General features: G+C 40.6%; 1 protein-coding gene across 5 annotated transcripts in view; it reads right to left on the bottom strand.

Annotated features, from left to right (window-relative positions):
• LOC106574656 (prolactin receptor) overlaps window positions 1-18,687 on the bottom strand; it is a 46,149-nt gene extending 27,462 nt beyond the window's left edge. For 2 of the 5 annotated variants that reach the window (XM_045697995.2, XM_045697996.2), the window contains exon 1: window positions 18,316-18,687. In XM_045697995.2, coding sequence (XP_045553951.1) covers window positions 18,316-18,473 — 158 coding nt within the window. In that variant the 5' untranslated portion in view covers window positions 18,474-18,687. Of the gene's footprint in view, window positions 1-15,316; window positions 15,926-17,575; window positions 17,793-18,315 lie in introns of those variants that run through there. The other 3 variants (XM_045698000.2, XM_045697997.2, XM_045697999.2) reach the window with 3 other exon arrangements.
• Window positions 18,688-19,614: the final 927 nt, after the last annotated feature.

Below are 19,614 nucleotides of genomic sequence, written 5' to 3'. Positions count from 1 at the left end.
ATATGTTTTGTCTTGTCCATTCCCCTCTGAATGGCACATGCACAATCCATGTCTCAATTGTCTTAAGGCTTAAAAATCCTCCCCTTCATCTACACTGATTGAAGTGGATTTAAAAAATGACATCAATAAGGGATCATAGATTTCACCTGGATTCTCCTGGTCAGTCTGTCATGGTGTTCCTAATGTTTTGTACAATCAGTGTACATTTATAATACACACTTTTACATGTGAAACAGGACAAATAAAAGCACTCACCTAATTATTTTGTATAATTGTTTATTCGAATTCTTTGCGGTAGGGCAGTTCCACAATTTCCTAGAGAGACTGGGTGAACTTTTCTGAGATTGGGTAACCTTTCCAATAGTTGCTTAGGCTACTGCAACTGTTTCAGTCTCCAGCCATCGAGCATCATCATCATATCTGCTAGCCTGCTTTCATGTCTGCCAGAGATTTCCACAGTAAGAAACATGAGCATTCTTCAACTGAATGGTTCATGCCTGATGCCCTCAATTGCCCTTCGTGCTCACTCCCATAACCTATAATTCTGTATTTCTTTCTGACTGTAATGTGTATACAGGTAGGCCAGAAAAGCCACATCCCTGATTGGAAGATGAGTGGCAACCCTGATTAGAAGCACCTGCTGCTTATCGGTTGCTCACTTGTGTTCCCTGCTTAAATGTGGTTCTCAATTCAAATCAAATTGTACCTACACACTGAAGAAGGCTGCAGAGCCGAAACGTCTGTGTACGCTATCCCAGATGCAGTGAAAATAATAATGAAAATAAAAATGAAGTAAGATTTATGAGAGATGTTTTTGCGTGCAGACACATTACACCTTTTGTTTGTCATTCTTCAATTTATGAAATTAGTTTTATTTAATCCGCTCAAAATCAGTCACTGATGTTTGGCTAGCGGTCCAGCTGCAACCAGCAGCCACAATGGCCCAGGAGGAAAAGCTAATCCAGCATTCAGAAGGGACCCCCTAAAACTGTCACTAGGAATGATCATGTGGCCATTAATGTGGCTATTACATGTAGTGGGAATAGAAAAGTCATTTGCAGTTTGATTATTGTTGCTAAACTGCGACAGTTATCCTTACAAAAATGTTCGGTTTCACGTTTAACCGTGAGATTTTGGAATGTTCAACTGACATTGTAACTAAGTAACATGTTTGCTGCAAATAGAACACTTGTTGAACTCACCTCAGGGAACACTGGATCACTGCCAACATTCCATTAGAGCTCTTTGTCCTCAGACAAATCTCTGATGACATTTTGACCTACTAAAACTCTTTCAATGGCCCTCACAACATCGCTTGAAGACCTCCTCAAAATAGCATCCTACTCAGAAACCTTTAATCTCTTTTTAGAACCCAGGTAGACAGTCTAGTGGTGCAGTACTGTGACCCAAATACGGATCCTAAGGCATAGGGCCATGGCCCAGTGTCCAAGCCAATACAGTACATATGTGCATCTGACATTGACATTTTGCTGTGCCATCACATAGGATGCTTAGTACACAGTGTATGTTCGGCCCCCTGGGTTGGAGTCAATTCCATCTTAACTTCTCGTCCCCAGTTAACTCTACAAACGGCAGTTGAGGACAGTAATGAAAGACGCCTCATAGAGAATGATTGGCCATTGCCACTGCACTTTAAAACTCACTGGTAAACAGACTTAGCCTTACTCATCATGTCATTCAGCCTCTCTGAATAAGATAGAAGGAGTTAATATTGCCCACAGAGTATTATTTGCCTCTTTCACCAGAAGAGTTACTGGACTGTAAAGCTGCTCCACTTTGATGGAACATCTTGTTTTTTCTTCATGTCCAGCAGCAACAAAAATGAGAAGGGGTCGCCTTGGTACCAAGAGAAGGCTCTCCATGGTTACAGATGTAACTCTCTCTTGTGCAGCATAAACAGGGAGCCAACGTGTTCTCTTTTAGAGGTTTTGGCACATGGCTAATCTGATCTGGACAAAAGGCGATTGCTGGGTCACACAATTACACCTGGAGATTAAATCAAAGCAACAGATGATTTTCCATGGACTTGGAAACAACTAATCCCCTGTTCTACTTTCTCTCACTTGCATCACAAACCAACATATTTTATCTGAGATTAGTGAGGACTTTCAGATCCAGGGAATATAATAATAAAGCTGTAGGCTAGCTGGGAATATGGGATATAGGGACAATATGGGATATAGGACAATATAGAATATAGGGACAATATGGGATATAGGGACAATATGGGATATAGGACAATAAGGGATATAGGACAATATGGAATATAGCGACAATATGGGATATATGGACAATATGGAATATAGGGACAATATGGGATATATGGACAATATGGGATATCGGGACAATATGGGATATAGGGACAATATGGGATATAGGGACAATATGGGATATATGGACAATATGGGATATCGGGACAATATGGGATATAGGGACAATATGGGATATAGAGACAATATGGGGTATAGGGACAATATGGGATATAGAGACAATATGGAATATAGGACAATATGGGATATAGGGACAATATGGGATATAGGGACAATATGGAATATAGAGACAATATGGGATATAGGGACAATATGGGATATAGGGACAATATTCTAAAATCACAGACCTGTCATTACTATAATTATGGTCCTTGAGGTTGGAGAGGTCACAGACCTGTCATTACTATAATGATGGTCCTTGAGGGTGGTGAAATCACAGACCTGTCATTACTATAATGATGGTCCTTGAGGGTGGTGAGATCACAGACCTGTCATTACTATAATGATGGTCCTTGAGGGTGGTGAGATCACAGACCTGTCATTACTATAATGATGGTTCTTGAGGTTGGAGAAATCACAGACCTGTCATTACTATAATGATGGTCCTTGAGGGTGGTGAGATCACAGACCTGTCATTACTATAACGATGGTCCTTGAGGGTGGTGAGATCACAGGCCTGTCATTACTATAATGATGGTCCTTGAGGTTGGTGAAATCACAGACCTGTCATTACTATAATGATGGTCCTTGAGGGTGGTGAGATCACAGGCCTGTCATTACTATAATGATGGTCCTTGAGGGTGGTGAGATCACAGGCCTGTCATTACTATAATGATGGTCCTTGAGGGTGGTGAGATCACAGGCCTGTCATTACTATAATGATGGTCCTTGAGGTTGGTGAAATCACAGACCTGTCATTACTATAATGATGGTCCTTGAGGGTAGTGAGATCACAGGCCTGTCATTACTATGACGATTGTTTTTAGTAGAAAGGTTCTCATAATGCCTGGGGACCTTTGTAGTCGTCATACTATCTGTGAATGTGTTATAGAGTTTGCCTGTAATGCTGCATTGCTACTACTGTCATTGTGCATAATGTGAAGGAGGTCACTGGGCTTGTTTAACGGACCTCTTCATCCCTTACCAGCTCACATCTAGACTGGGACTCAGGACCTTTGTCTCACAAACACGTGACTGCCCCCTTGATGACGTCTGAGACATTTACGCCACCGATAAACTATTAGGTAGCTCGGGTGGAGACAATTCAAGCTGAGGAGTGAGATGGTTAAATGCCCATCTGCAATGCGTCCTGTGTTATGTATTGTTTTTTTTATAAAGTTCCCTCTGGATAAGTTATTCAATTCCAATATAATCCAATAATTCAATAAGGATCTTGGAGAAAAACAAAAGGGATAATGTCCACCACTAAGTAAACAAAACATTTAGAAATAATTATCATGGGGCTTATTTTTCATATCAAGGCAATCTTGAAGAAAAACAAGAGTGCCTCGATGAGAAAAAAAAATGAAGTCCAACAATACATTTTTCTAAATATTTTAATTGACTAAGTAGTGGTCATTATGCCCTTTATTTTTCTCCAAGATTCTGAATTGTGAATTATATTGGAATATAATAATTTATCACGTCATAGACTAGCCAAAGAGCACCTTATAACAAGCCTCAAAGATCTTATAGTTATTACACATTCAAGCGCACCAGTACATTGATTTTCCTCCCCAATCAAATCCAGGAACAAGTACCAAGAGCTGGAGCAGTAGACGTTACTAAACTGCTATTACAATGCTATTCCAGAGTCAGTAAGCTAGTTATATTCTGTATCATGACGATAAAGCATTGTGAATCAGCAGTAAGTATCGTGTGCTTTGATTGGTCACTTTGTACAGTACGAGGGGGGGGGGGGGGTTAATACATAGCCTCAGGTGCAATCCACTAGTGCTAATTCTATTAAGCATGAGGGTTACTGGGACAGCATCTGACACGGAAAGCTGCTCAACGTCTTGCACTCGTTTAACCTCTAATCCAAAATAAAGATGCACGCACAAACACAGACAGTCTGTCGTGACATGCTTGTCTCTCGTGACAGGTTCGTCTCTCGTGACAGGCTGTTAACATAGCTGGCCAGCGTTTACTTGAGATTTGGCTCTGGGTTCTGACACACACGCTACAAAATTATAGCCTGTGAATGTCTACTATTTTGAATGTGTATTTCGCTGCAAGGACTTTTTTGGTGGAAAGTATCAACTATATACATCAATATACGGTGCATTCGGAAAGTATTCAGACCCCTTCCCTTTTTCAACATTTTGTTACGTTACAGCCTTATTCTAAAGTGGATTAAATAAAACATTTTCCTCATCAATCTACACACAATACCCCCTAATGACAAAGCGAAAACTCTGGTCTGATGAAACCAAGATTGAACTCTGTGGCCTGAATGCCAAGTACCTGGAGGAAACCTGGCACCATCCCTATGGTGAAGCAGGGTGGTGGCAGCATCGAACTGTGGGAATGTTTTTCAGTGGCAGAGTCTGGGAGACTAGTCAAGATTGAGGGAAAGATACGGAGAGGTCCTTGATGAAAATCTGCTCCAGAGCACTCAGGACCTTCCGACAGGACAATGACCCTAAGCACACAGCCAAGACAACGCAAGAGTGGGTTCGGGACAAGTCTCTGAATGTGCTTGAGTGGTCCAGCCAGAGCCCGGACTTGAACCCAATTGAACATCTCTGGAGAGACCTGAAAATAGCTGTGCAGCGGCGCTCCCCATCCAACCTGACAGAGCTTGAGAGGATCTGCAGAGAAGAATGGGAGAAACTCCCCAAATACAGGTGTGTCAAGCTTGTAGCATCATACCCAAGAAGACTCGAGGCTGTAATCGCTGCCAAAAGTGCTTCAACAAAGTACTGAGTAGGGATGCACGATACATCAGTGAACACATCGGTGAACATATTGGAATCAACCAATATTAGCTAAAAATGCCAACATCGGTATCGGCCTGATGTGTAGTTTAACGCCAATGTGAAAAACCGATGTCAAAGCTGACGTGCATACCTATATAACGTAGGTACATGACGTAACAAAGTAACATTTTGGACTACACACGCAACACAGCATTCCTAACCTAGCCCACAATGTCTGCTGTGTGGATCAAGCAGTCAACAAGTCGAGCAGTCATTTGAAAGAGTAAGAAAATTTCAGCGAGACAACTCAAAGGCCAAATCCATTAACGCCAAGATTATGGAATTCATTACCCTTGACAATCAACCGTTCTCTGTCGTGGGTGATGTTGGCTTTCGCCGAATGGTCAATCGCCGGTACACACTACCAAGTGCGCTATTTTTCAGATGCTGCCATACCGGAGTTACACAGTAATAGCATCACTGCTATTAGCTTCACCACATACTATGGAATGCCGTTTGGGTCTTTGCGTGTCAAAAAAGATACAAGTCAAATAACACTATTTGACACATTAAATAATCTTTAAATTAAACACGTCAAATAACACAGTTGTCACGTCCTGACCAGCAGAGGGCGTATTGCTTAGTCTTGGTCAGGATGTGGCAGGTGGTTTGTGTTTGTTAAATGTTGTGTTGGTGATTGGGACTTCCAATTGAAGGCAGGTGTGTATAGTTGCCTTTGATTGGAAGTCCTATATAGGTGTGTGTGTTTTTCTTTGGGGTTGTGGGGAATTGATTTTGCACTGCGTTTTGTATAGCCTGCAAGACTGTCCATGTCGTGAGTACTGTCTAGTGTTGTTTTTCAAGTGGATGCCTTACATGTTTTGTCAGTAATAAACATGAGTGTCCACAATCCCGCTGCGCCTTGGTCCTTCTCTCTCCCATGCGACATATTCGCCGAAGAGTACGACATTTTCTGTGACAACAGTTCTATTATAGAATGTTGTGTGAATTTGCACGTGCAAGCCAAGCGCCACCACTACTATCAGTAGTACTGTCAAAACTGTACAAAAAAGTCTGTAAACAAGCAAACACCGGCCACGAACGATGTGTTTACAATACTGCGTTGGTAATAAAGCATTATTTGTTCGACCGCAAATTCTGGGGTAGCTAGCTAGCATTAGCTTGGTACCTAGCAAGCACCAATAAAACCAGCCTGAAACCAATGACCAGTAGAAACTGCAGTCATTTTCATTATTCTTAGCAATGATTTAGGAATCCTTGTGAGTAAGTATTAGCTAGGTAGCCACTTGTTGTTCGCCTATTGGAATTGAACTTCAGTTCATAAAATAAATAGCTAGCCAGCTACTTAACCCTGTTGCTCAAAGCTAACGTTATAAGCAGCCAGTTAGCTTCATCTGGCTAGTGATGCTCGACCAGACCGGATTATGTGTTGTAAAGCTAGCCACAATAAGGATTGAAACAATAGTGGAATTTGCGGCTTGCCTGCAAAATAAAAGTACCTCTTTGAAAGTGATGTAGAAGGTTACAATTGGTGGAATCATGCCATATTTAGGCTAGATAATGTTAAACAAGGTTGGAATGTGAAAATGAAATGGGGTATCAGTCTATTCGGTGACACCCACAGAACACAACTGTGAAGAGTTTACGCAAATATTAGCGTTGTAGCTCTTATCGCAGGACTGTGACTGTGTGAAATCACCTCCCCAGTCAGCTTATTTGACACGTCCAATAGTGTTATTTGACACATCAAATAGTGTTATTGACACGCAAAGACCCAAACGGTGTTCCATAGAAATCCTGGTTGAGAATGAAATTACTGAACAAATGAAGAACGAAACAGCACAGCAAGTAAGTGAAAGAAAAATAACTTTTTTGGCCAGTGTGGTGTGTGTGTAACCTTTATTTAACTAGGCAAGTCAGTTAAGAACAAATTCTTATTACGGCCTACCCCGGCCAAACCTGGACAACGCTGGGCCAATTGTGCGCCGCCCTATGGGACTCCCAATCACGGCCGGATGTGATACAGCTTGGATTCGAACCAGAGACTGTAGTGACGCCTCTTGCACTGAGATGCAGTACCTTAAAACCGCTGCGTCCATGTGTGTGTGTTAACTATTTAACTGTACTAGAATGCTTAAAAGGCCCCTAAAATGTTAAATATCGATTATCGGTATTTTTTATTTTTTTGGCAAGGAAAATATTGGATATTGGTATCAGCCAAAAATGTCATATCGGTGCATCACTAGTACTGAGTAAAGGGTAAGAATACTTATGTAAATGTGATATTTCAGTTTTTTATTTTTTATAAATTTGCTAAAATTTCTAATAACCAGTTTTGCTTTGTCATTATGGGGACTGATGGGGGGGGGGGGGGACTATTGAATCCATTTTAGAATAAGGCTGTAACGTAACGAAATGTGGAAAAGGTCAAGGGGTCTGAATACTTTCCGAATGCACTGTACATCTCAAAATAAACATTGATGATCTCCCTGTCTCTCTCAGAGACAAAAACAATAAATACATGCCACAAAAATGTGTGTATGAAAGTTTCCTTAACAACAGATACAGTTGCCTTGCAAAAGCATTCTGACCCTGTAAGGGGTGCGTACTGGCGGCAGAGAAATCAGACGCAGGAGAGCAAAAACTGTGGTTCCAACGGCTCAGTTTAATAATAAAAACCCACCGGATTACAGAACAATAAGAAATGGGTACATAACCCGACGCAAACCAGAACATAACGTGCACAAGCACTTACAAACAATACCGGACAAGGACATGTGGGGAACAGAGGGTTAAATACACAACATGTAATTGATGGGATTGAAACCAGGTGTGTGGGAAGACAAGACAAAACAAATGGAAAATGAAAGGTGGATCGGCGATGGCTAGAAGACCGGTGACGTCGACCACCGAACGTCACCCGAACAAGGAGAGGGACCGACTTCGGAGGAAGTCGTGACAGACCCCTTGGATTTCTTCACATTTTATTGTGTTACAAAGTGGGATTAAAATGGATTTAGTTGTCATTTTTTTGTCAACAATCTACAAAATAATACTCTAATGTCAAAGTAGAATGTATTTTTTTTTCATTTTTTAGATAAATAAAAAATTACAACTAAAATATCATTGTTGCATAATTATTCAGCCCGTTTGTTTAGGCAGGGGGTATTTGTTTTATGTGGTTCATGGTGGTTGTGTGTATGTGTCCATGTAGAGAGGGGTATTTGATTTATTAGTCCAGGGTTTTGGTTATTGTTCTATGTTAGTTTATTTCTATTTTCTGTCTAGTCATTTGTATTTCTATGTTTAGTTAATTGGTGTTGGGGCCTTCAGTTGGAGGCAGCTGTCTATCGTTGCCTCTGATTGAAGGTCCTATAATTAGGGGTGTGTTTGTATTTTGGGTAGTTGTATTCTGTTTTGTGTTTGTCACCTGACAGAACTGTTATTGTCGTTTCTGTTAATTGTATACGTGCTTATTTTGTTTCTCCTTCTTATATATTAAAAAGAGAAGATGAGTATACACTTCCCTGTTGCGTCTTGGTCCTCCACACACGACACGCGTTACAGTCAAATTTGGCTTAAATATCACATAATAAATGACATGGAGTCTGTGTGAAATAATAAGGGTTGACATGATTTATGGCTAACCCTTCCTCTGTCCCCCATACATACATCTTGTTCCCCCATACATACATCTGTAAGGTCCCTCAGTCAAGTATTGAATTTCAAGCACAGATTCAACTACAAAGACCAGGGAGCTTTTCGAAAGCCTCATAAAGAAGGGCAGTGATTGGTAGATGGGTAACAAATCAGACTTTGAATATCTCTTTAATCATGGTCAAGTTAATAATTATGCTGTGGATGATGTATTTATCCACCGAGCTGCAGGGCAGGAATGAAACTGATTAGGGATGTTACCATGAGGCCATTGGTGATTTTAAAACAGTTACAGAATTCAATGGATGTGATGGGAGAACTGAGGATGGATTAACAACATTGTAGTGACTCCACGATAATTACTTCAATGACAGTGAAAATAATACAAATATACAGAAAAAAAGATTCCAAGTAAGACAACTTGTATGCAACAAGGCACTAAAGTAATACTGCAAAAAAACACAGTAAAGGAATACACTTTTTGGCCTGAATGCAAATCCTTATGTTTGGGGCAAATCCAACACAAAACATCAAAACATTTCAGGATAAAAATAAACAGGATGTAGCTAAGTACAGGCAAAATCCTAAAGGAAAACCTGGTTCAGTCTGATTTACACCAGACAGTGGGAGAGGAATTCCCCTTTCAGCAAGACAATAACCTACAACACAAAGCCAAATCTACACTGTAGTTGCTTATTAAGAAGACTGTAAATGTTACTGTGTGGCCAAGTTACAGTTTTGACTTAAATCTGTAAAAAAAAACGTACTTTTGCAAAGCACTGTACATGTGGTTCTATTTTATTTATAACAACCCTGCTGTCTGTCTCTGTCTGTGTTTCTGTTTCTGGAAGGCCAGGGATTTACACAACGTGCTGACAGATGAGGGAATGTCCTTGGAGCCTGGCTGCACGTGACACTAAAGCTCTCGTTAAGTCCCTCTCCCTTTCTCTCCTTTCTCCCTCTCTTTTTTCACACGTTTATCTCACACTCTGTCCATGAAAAGGCCCCAGCTCAAAGTCCCCCTGCACAGAACTCGGTGAACTCTGAACTCGGTGACCTCTGAACTGCAGCGTACTTGGTGTTTTATAAGTGATGATGTAATGTGTTCAGATGCCTGGAGAGGAGGAACACGACCATCTAAGATAAGTGTGAAAACAGACATACCACCTAGTGGAACAGGGCCATCGGCCAAATACTGGGAAAGAAGAGTGGGACCCGTTGTATTAGGGGTTGGGTGAGGCAAGAGCAACAGAATATCTAGTAATCTGATCATTGGCAAATGAGTGAAGGAGTAGATGTTCTATTGGGCTTTTGATACAATCATTTCAGGTCTCCCTCGTAAAAGACTAGCCTGACTTCAATGGGACTTCATAGATAAATAAATAAAAAGCCAATAATGGTTATAAATACTAGCATGGCCAGTGGCCACCTGCCAATCACCTCAGATACAGACAGTATCATCATATCATTATCTCTGTCATATTATTATCATCTCGCGCTGTTCTTTTGTTATTGTAAATGAGCATCAAGTTCAAGACACTTTTTACCCTCTGGACTCTTTAGTCATCCTAACCTGTTATGATGACTAGGCCAGTCTTATATGTGCATATGGGTTGAAGTGAGGTTCTCTATGTATACTGATGCACCACACTGTAATTCTGTCTCTCTGGCCTCTAGGTAAGTGATACTAGTACATTGCTACTTCTATGTACAATCTCAAATGTAGTTTGTGGATCTATTTTCAAACTACTGGCTCAGTAAATGTGCCCTATGGGTACGAGGGAGTTCTATAGGTAGTCATTATGATAATACCTGGCTGACAGATAAACCATCCATATTGTATTCAGTTCACACATGCAGTATGTATCAGAGACACTGAGAAGGCGTAGGAGAGGGGATCAGAACATATGACAATGCCAGAGCCTAGCATTAAGACACACACACTCCCTTACGTTTACCCCAGATCCCCTTTAACATTTATCAGCCATACTGAATTCAAACCAATTAAAAATCGGATTATTAAAAACAGTGTGGGGCTGAAGATGCATCAGCCATACCAGCTGAATCAGTGTCGACAGGAAAACATGGAGACTTTCCTATAGCTGCAGTGTACCAAGTCATACTGAACAACTGTGAGATGGTCGGTTCTGCTGACTTTTTAAAAGGTAAATGAATGACTATTAAATTATGCTGACACCAATCTAAAATATAATTTCTCCATTCAGAAATAATCCAAGTCACATTGTCACGGCTGTTCGAAGGAGCGGACCAAAATGCAGCGTGTTCGTAGTTCCACATATTTATTAAACGTGAAACTAAATGCAATACACTTAAATATACAAAAACAACAAACCGTGACGCAGAGAGGAAAACACACTACTCAAAAGATAATAACCCACAAACAGGAAGAGAAAAACCCCATACTTAAATATGACCTCTAATCAAAGGCAATGAGAATCAGCTGTCTCCAATTAGAGATCTGAAGGAGCGGACCGAAATGCAGCGTGTTCGTAGTTCTACATATTTATTAAACGTGAAACTGAATGCAATACACTTAAATACTTGAATATACAAAAACAACAAACCGTGACGCAGAGAGGAAAACACACTACTCAAAAGATAATAACCCACAAACAGGAAGAGAAAAAACCCTACTTAAATATGATCTCTAATCAGAGGCAATGAGGATCAGCTGCCTCCAATTAGAGATCAACCCCAAACAATCCCAACATAGAAATAGACAAACTAGAACTTAAACATAGAAATAGAAAACATAGAACAACCCAAAACACCCCCTGTCACGCCCTGCCCTACTCTACTATAGAAAATTACATCTTACTAGGGTCTGGACGTGACACACATATTGGTCCATTTGATCAGAAAGGTGTGCTATTTAGCAATAAGCATTATCACCTGTAGCCCAACTGATGCAGCATACTGTCAATAAAGAAATAGGCTGAAGCATAGGGTTGAAAAAGAAATAGGCTGAAGCATAGGGTTGATAAAGAAATAGGCTGAAGCATAGTGTCAAGAAAGAAATAGGCTGAAGCATAGGATTGATATAGAAATAGGCTGAAGCATAGGGTTGACAAAGAAATAGGCTGAAGCATAGTATCAAGAAAGAAATAGGCTGAAGCATAGGGTTGATATAGAAATAGGCTGAGGCATAGGGTTGATATAGAAATAGGCTGAGGCATAGGGTTGATATAGAAATAGGCTGAGGCATAGGGTTGATATAGAAATAGGCTGAGGCATAGGGTTGATATAGAAATAGGCTGAGGCATAGGGTTGATATAGAAATAAGCTGAAGCATAGGGTTGATATAGAAATAGGCTGAGGCATAGGGTTGATATAGAAATAGGCTGAGGCATAGGGTTGATATAGAAATAGGCTGAGGCATAGGGTTGATATAGAAATAAGCTGAAGCATAGGGTTGATATAGAAATAGGCTGAAGCATAGGGTTGATATAGAAATAGGCTGAAGCATAGGGTTGATATAGAAATAGGCTGAGGCATAGGGTTGATATAGAAATAAGCTGAAGCATAGGGTTGATATAGAAATAGGCTGAAGCATAGGGTTGATATAGAAATAGGCTGAAGCATAGGGTTGCCTATCTGCATTTATACTATTAGGCAAATCATGACCTAGATCACAAACTCTAAACATTATCTTGCTAAAAGTTAGCAATATATTGATGACTTCAATGTCACAAAAAAACTCTGGTTTAAACACTATAATGTAGTGTAGCATTTCCCCACCGTCTTCCCTACAGTATGTGCTCATGGTGAATCGTGGAGCTTAAATCATGCTGCCTCTAAAAACTCTGTTGCAGCTTGCTCAGTTCGCTCGTAGGTGTGATACTCCACTTTTAACAATGGCCATTAAAACTGCTTTCAAATGTGTTTTCCCTGCGTGCCCTGGCCCAATTTAACCCTTGACCTTAAATCCCCTGGTACCCAGCTGGTATCAGGGCTGACCAATCAAAGATCTGGGTGCCTTGCTTTCTGCCGTTACCATAGCAACACCCTCCATAGCTGGATTCAGAAGAGCGGGGGGGGGGGTTCTACAGTGGCTCTGTCAATATAGATGGAAGCCAAATCGATATGGTACGAAGGGATTTCACAGCTCACTGAGGCGTGTGGATCAGCCAGCAAGCAGCCAGCAGCCAGTGCCCAGAAGACCCGTCTGGGTCAGAGAGCTGCGCTGAACCATTAAACACACACACACACACACGTACGCACGTACGCACCACAGGTTGCATATACACACTGATAGCTAGGCACACACTCAAACTAATGCTAAAGCCCAACAAAAAAAGACACATGGGCATACACACACCAAAGCACAAACTCCCTGCAGAGCAGATAAAGAGTAACACAGTGCTGACCCGTGATTAACCAGAGAAGCACTGCAGTCTTCTCCCATTAATTAGACACCTACTAATTCATTCAGAGCCACACACTGCTTAACAAAGGAACTACTGAGATAAACACACACCTCCATGGCCACCAGCAGCCTCGCATAACTCATTTGTAAACAACAATAAATAAATAAATACAAGATTGTTATCCCTCCTCTGGTTATTTAAATGTTATTTGTAAATGTCAGAAATTCGGGAAGCAACAACCATTCTTCCACATGTTAAGTTCCTTGTTAAATCTTATTCAAGAAATTCATACTGAAAAACACAAGGCTAAAAGAGTAAAAGGTTTGACTCCATTACCATGTAAATACTAAGCAGAATAATTACAAATATAAATGGCATTACAATGTTTGTTACTATACTGCAGGTTTCCCCAACTGGCACGGTTTTATTTGGCCCCCCAAGTTTTCTGAGAAAAAATAAGATTATTATTATTATATATTTTTTTTTTTACATTGTCATTGTTGGACATAAAAGACTTTAAAAACACCAGGAAATCAGCTCCAATTGATTTTAATTTTGGAAATCTGTTCCCAAGTATTCCCACGCATAATAAAGAGACATGACTGTATACAAATGTAAGCAAGGTTTGAAATGATTATGTTTCAGTCAAATATTATATCTGTTTGGGATTCTTGCAGTCAATTTCCAGTCTACAATTGATCTATAATTATGTTCTGGCCCCCCGACTATCCGCTCAAGAAAAAAATCGTCCCGCGGCTCAATCTAGATGATGATCCCTGCTATACTGCTATAAACGCTTGACTCCATTACCATGTAAATACTAAGCAGAATAAATACAAACGTCATTACAATGTTGTTATACTGTGTACACAGGTACAGTATTTATAAGATCAGTTCCTCTGTCTCATTGTTTCCTCCTTGGCACTTAATTGATCAACCAATGTCACAGGTTGGCTGGAGAATGCACATACATCCAATCAGTCAGCACCCAATCAATCCAATCAATAAGCTCCTATCTGGACAGCAATTGGCTATTTCAATGCTTCAGATGGTACAGAAGGGAGTAGGCCGACCACATACAGACCCGATGCCTGTTATCACTCCTGCATTACACCTGATAAGTCCAGCCAATGCATTAGTCCAATTAAGAACCAATTGCCTTCAGGCATTCACTTTCATGTGAATACCTGGGTAGCAATGAATTCGTTTCAGCCACACAGATTTTCTTTCAGCCATCAAACCTATGAGGTGTTGTACTGACAAACAATGTTTGAAGGGAAAATGGACAGTTCAATTTACAGTGGCTCTGAAGAGATTTGCAAATAGAATTTCAATCAATCAATCAAACTATTGATTTATTGACTGATTGATTGATTGATTGATTGATTGATTGATTGATTGATTGATTGATTGATTGATTGATTGAAGGTCAACAAGTGTTTTACAGTACATATAAGTCTCTGACCTAAACATATGGTCCAACGGTAATCCCAAGACACCCTCAAAGCCTTTACACGCTCACACACATGCAGGACAAGGAGTATGTTAGTGGCCTTGTAACTACAATGTAATGTTAGTGTCTCTGCATTTGTTTTAGTATTCATATATAGACTCCTTTTTTTTGGCCATGTGACCTGACTAGAAAAAGTGTGTGTGTGTGTGTGTGTGTGTATATGTGTGTGTGTATGTGTGTGTGTACATGTGTGTGTGTACGAGTATACTGTGTATCCTCTGTATATATATATATATATATATATATATATATATATATATATATATATATATATATATATATGTGTGTACGTGTATACTGTGTATATATATGTGTCTACTGTGTACGTGTATATATGTACAGTATGTTTAAATATGCATATTCACACTTTTACTTTCCCATTTTGTTCATGCAAAAACAATCAGTGATCAAAACCCCCATATCATTGTAACTAGAGGAGACAGCAGCACACCATCAGAAGCCAGTTCCAAATGCTACAATTGACGATTGCATGATGTGCAACACATTTTCCCACTGTTTACTTACACACATTGATTGAATTATCATTTCCTCCTCGGTCCTCACTGACAGAGAAAGAGTCAGGACATCACCCTCATCAGTCCTACAGTAGACCAGTAGGTATTCTTCACACACTTCAGGTCAGTTTGGATCCGGCAAAATGACTCTGTCATGGCCGACTCTTTCGCTTGAGCTGCCGTTAGCTCAGACCAGAAGGTCTGGAGAGGTACGGTACACGCAGCTACCTTTGGCCTTCTCCTGACTGCCGTGGCTGATCCACAGCTGATGAGGTTTAGCACACAAGTGTGTGTCTACGTACTGACCCATTCTCTATCCGCCTGGTTTCTGAGAAACCACAGCCCATAGCATGGTGACAGCCCCCCCGGGCAGCGTACTAACGCAGGCAGGCAGACAGAGGCACGGAGGCATTCGATCGGCATAACAGAGGCACTTGGGGTCACTGATGCTGACAGAGTAGGCCTCCTTATCAAGTGGGTAGATCGATCGACACACATACACAAGCATTCCGATGCACATACTTTTTGTCCAATTGAATATGTATATTCACACACACGGACGGACGGATGCACACACGCATACACACACACATGCATACACGCACACACAAACATGATCTACACTCACTCAATACATCAACCTTGGAATAACTTATTTTGCTCATTATTTTACTGAATCAGTTATGTTTTAACAGCTGTAAGGCTTCTTAATCACAATCACCCTTTGTGATTAAACAGATAAACACCCTTATCATATGCTAAATGTTTTATTACCAGAATATGATATGGAGATAAGTATTTATATAACATTGTTGTTTGTTTCAATAGCTAATGTATCAAGAAGATGAATGTTTGACCCAGAGTTCCATTGTTCCAGCTTGTATAAGACATATGTTGATGATTGTATGCATGATCACTCCAGTCAACCTGGCCCATTGGGAACTGGTTACTGATACGCTTCAAGGGACTGAATACATGCTTGACAAAGAAATGGAAGTCATCCCTGAAAAAAATGACAAATAAGAAGCAAGCGCATTTATTTCCCTCTTAATTATTGAGAAATTGTACATTTTTGTTGTAACCTTCTTTGATATCAAGTTGCAGCAATAGGTATGTTTTAAAGGTGTAATCCGTTGATTTGAAAAGTGGTTCTCCGGCAAAGACGCTCTCTGTCCTCCAAAATGGGAGAAGAGATACTTAATTGCATATTATGAATTTTTGCTTGTTTGTTTTTTAATATTTTTATGTTATTTATTTCAGGCTGTGTTTTTTATTCATGTTATTGCCAAATGAGACAGAGAAGTTGCAGATTGCACCTCTAAATTGTGTTCAGGTGATTCCTTTCTTTATGAAACGCTATTTAAATATTAGAAAAAGCAACTTTGCTGCCATGTTAATAAGGAAGTGTTGTTGCATTTTAGCATGACCCAAGTACAACTCCTTGACATAATGGTGTGGTGCTAAAGTCTGGCTGAGCTGAGGAGCCGGGTATATATAGCTGGGTAGGCTGTAGTTTGAGTTTATTATTTTATGTTTTTATTGTCACATACTGGCGCCAGGAAGGGAATTTAAGGATTTTGGGCACTGGCCAGCCAGGTTAGTACAATTACATTTCTACTAGTGTCACGACTTCCGCCGAAGTCGGTCCCTCTCCTTGTTCGGGCGGCGTTCGGTGGTCGACATCACCGGCGTTCTAGCCATCGCCGATACACTTTTCATTTTCCATTTGTTTTGTCTTTGTTTTCTACACACATGGTTTCTATTCCCCAATTACATGTTCATCATTTAACCCTCTGTTTCCCCCATGTTTGTGTCACGCCCTGACCATAGTGAGCCCTTGGTTCTCTATGGTGTAGTAGGTCAGGGCGTGACTAGGGGGTGATCTAGTATGTTTATTTCTATGTTGGTGCTAATATGGTTCCCAATTAGAGGCAGCTGTTTATCGTTGCCTCTGATTGGGGATCATATTTAGGTAGTTATTTCCCCACCTGTGTTTTGTGGGATATTGATTGATTGTTAGTGTGTTTGGGTACTACGTCCTCACGGTCTTTGTAAGTTTTGTTAGTTTCACTTAAATAAATATGTGGAACTATACATTTTGAAGAACATGACAGTTTGTGTGCGTGTTTGTTTTATTGTAAGGCTGTATTCTGACGGCTGGTAATATTGTTACCGGGTTTTGTATTTACGCCCTTTTATTTCGTGGTACCTGTATTTTTCCAGTACCATAGTATTGTGTTTATACTGGTGTTTTCTTGAATTAAAATACCTTGTCCACGCATCTCAGCTCTCCTGCGCCTGACTCCTTTCACCAGTTACCCACAGGCTTGACAACTAGCCCAGGTGACAGTCTCTGTAGCCAAGGGTCCAAAAGCCCAGTCTGAAAAGCACTAGCTGTGGGCTAGCTTCATTTCCATCCCTGGTCGGCGGAGTTGCTGCTTATCAATTTGGATGGACCCAAATGTTGTTTCTTGAAGAGAAGAGACCTTTTGATTTCCATACAAAATTAACTCTGCCTTAATAAATCACATATTGTAGCCTACCAATAAACATCAGGGCTTCATACCATTGCATCGCATAATGAATATTGATGGAATTTGGTTAGGCAGCTTTCAGATTTTATACTAATTTCATTTAAATATATATGCTCCAGCTCGTGATGCCTTTCCAAATGTTTTCACATGCAAATTCACATATTTAAAATATTTCAAATTTTTAAACAACATTCTGCATCAAATATAGGCTAGCCTACCATACAACCTTGTTAATTTGGAAGCTGCCTGCAATGAAATGTAGTAGGCTAGGCTACTATTGGTGTTAGGCTATTGCATGCGTTAGACAAATGCAGAGAACTAATTAATCCATTGCCCCAATGTAGCCAATACAATGCACAGTCAGTAATAGTAACTTCACACAGATAAAACAAAACAGAAAATAAGAATAGGCTAGACTACAGTAATGAAAACAAAAACAATGGATTTAAAAGTGACACTCCGGGTGGGAATTTACCTTAGAAATAACATGAATGTTCCCTCTCTCCTTCGGAATCTCCCTGGTCCAAAACTCTGAGCAACTGTCTGCTTCTCACGCAGATTTTGCTCAGTGATGGCGAACGGAATTATCAGAGACCTTCGAGGAAATCTTTGGGTAGTTAGACAGAAGACCATGGCCAGTCACCCGCTTCACACGCTCATGTAATTGTGCCTTGAAGGTGGTCCTAAAGATACGTATTCTTCAAATAATAACAAGTCACAGTGACATGCCAAAATATGTAACGCATACGCCAAACTCCTCAAACCATCGGTGTCTGTACGCTGTCAACGGTTGTTCGCTATGTTCGTTTCTTGCCTTGCTTCATCTGCACGTTATCTCTCTGCAGCCAGCGCACGGGTTGGCGGTTGGTTGGCGCGCGCCTCACAGATTATTGCCCGCCCCCCTCGTGTTTTCCAATACCTTGTCACATTGTTATGGCTTTCTCCCTTTATTTTTACGAGTGACCTGCGGCCAAGTTATTAGTCTACACATAATTACAAATCTGTGCAATTGGAGTCAGGTAAACGTGTCTGCTGCTGATTGCAAATTGACACACTTGGTCTTGGCAATATGACAGCTCCCCACACACTCACTCAGTAAGATATGACTGCAGGCAGTTCACTTACTGTAGCCTAATAATCATTTTACATGCATTGAATTTTTTGTTAGCATACTTTATGGCTTGCAAGCATGACAGGTCAATGTTAGCCTGTATTTAGGTTAGGTATCTATAGATGGTTCATGTGTGTGTCCCATCTCCTATGTACTATATTATAAACTGGGTGGTTTGAGCCCTGAATGCTGATTGACTGACAGCCATGATATATCAGACCTATACCACGGGTATAAAAAAACATGTATTTTTACAGCTCTAGTTACGTTGGTAACCAGTTTATAATAGCAATAAGGCACCTCTGGGGTTTGTGATATATGGCCAATATACCACGGCTAACTAAGGGCTGTGTCCAGGACCTCCGCGTTGCGTTGTGCTTAAGAGCAGCCCTTAGCCATGGTATATTGGCCATATACCACACCTTCTCGGGCCTTATTGCTTAAACACACACACACACACACACACACACACACACACACACACACACACACACACACACACAGGTCCCTACACAATCCCAACACTGTGAATAGTTTGATTAACAAACCGTGGTCTTTCTCAGAGTTGAATCCTCACTCTCTCAGTGTGGGAGCCTCTGACTGCATCTGTGTGGACTGGAGTGTGCTGCTAGCTGGCCTTGCTGGGACCGGAGACGAAACAAG

The sequence above is a fragment of the Salmo salar genome, chromosome 16, assembly GCF_965601325.2.
Source record: "Salmo salar chromosome 16, fSalSal1, whole genome shotgun sequence".
Classification (NCBI taxonomy): Eukaryota; Metazoa; Chordata; class Actinopteri; order Salmoniformes; family Salmonidae; genus Salmo; species Salmo salar.
This window is presented reverse-complemented; position numbering and strand designations above follow the sequence as displayed.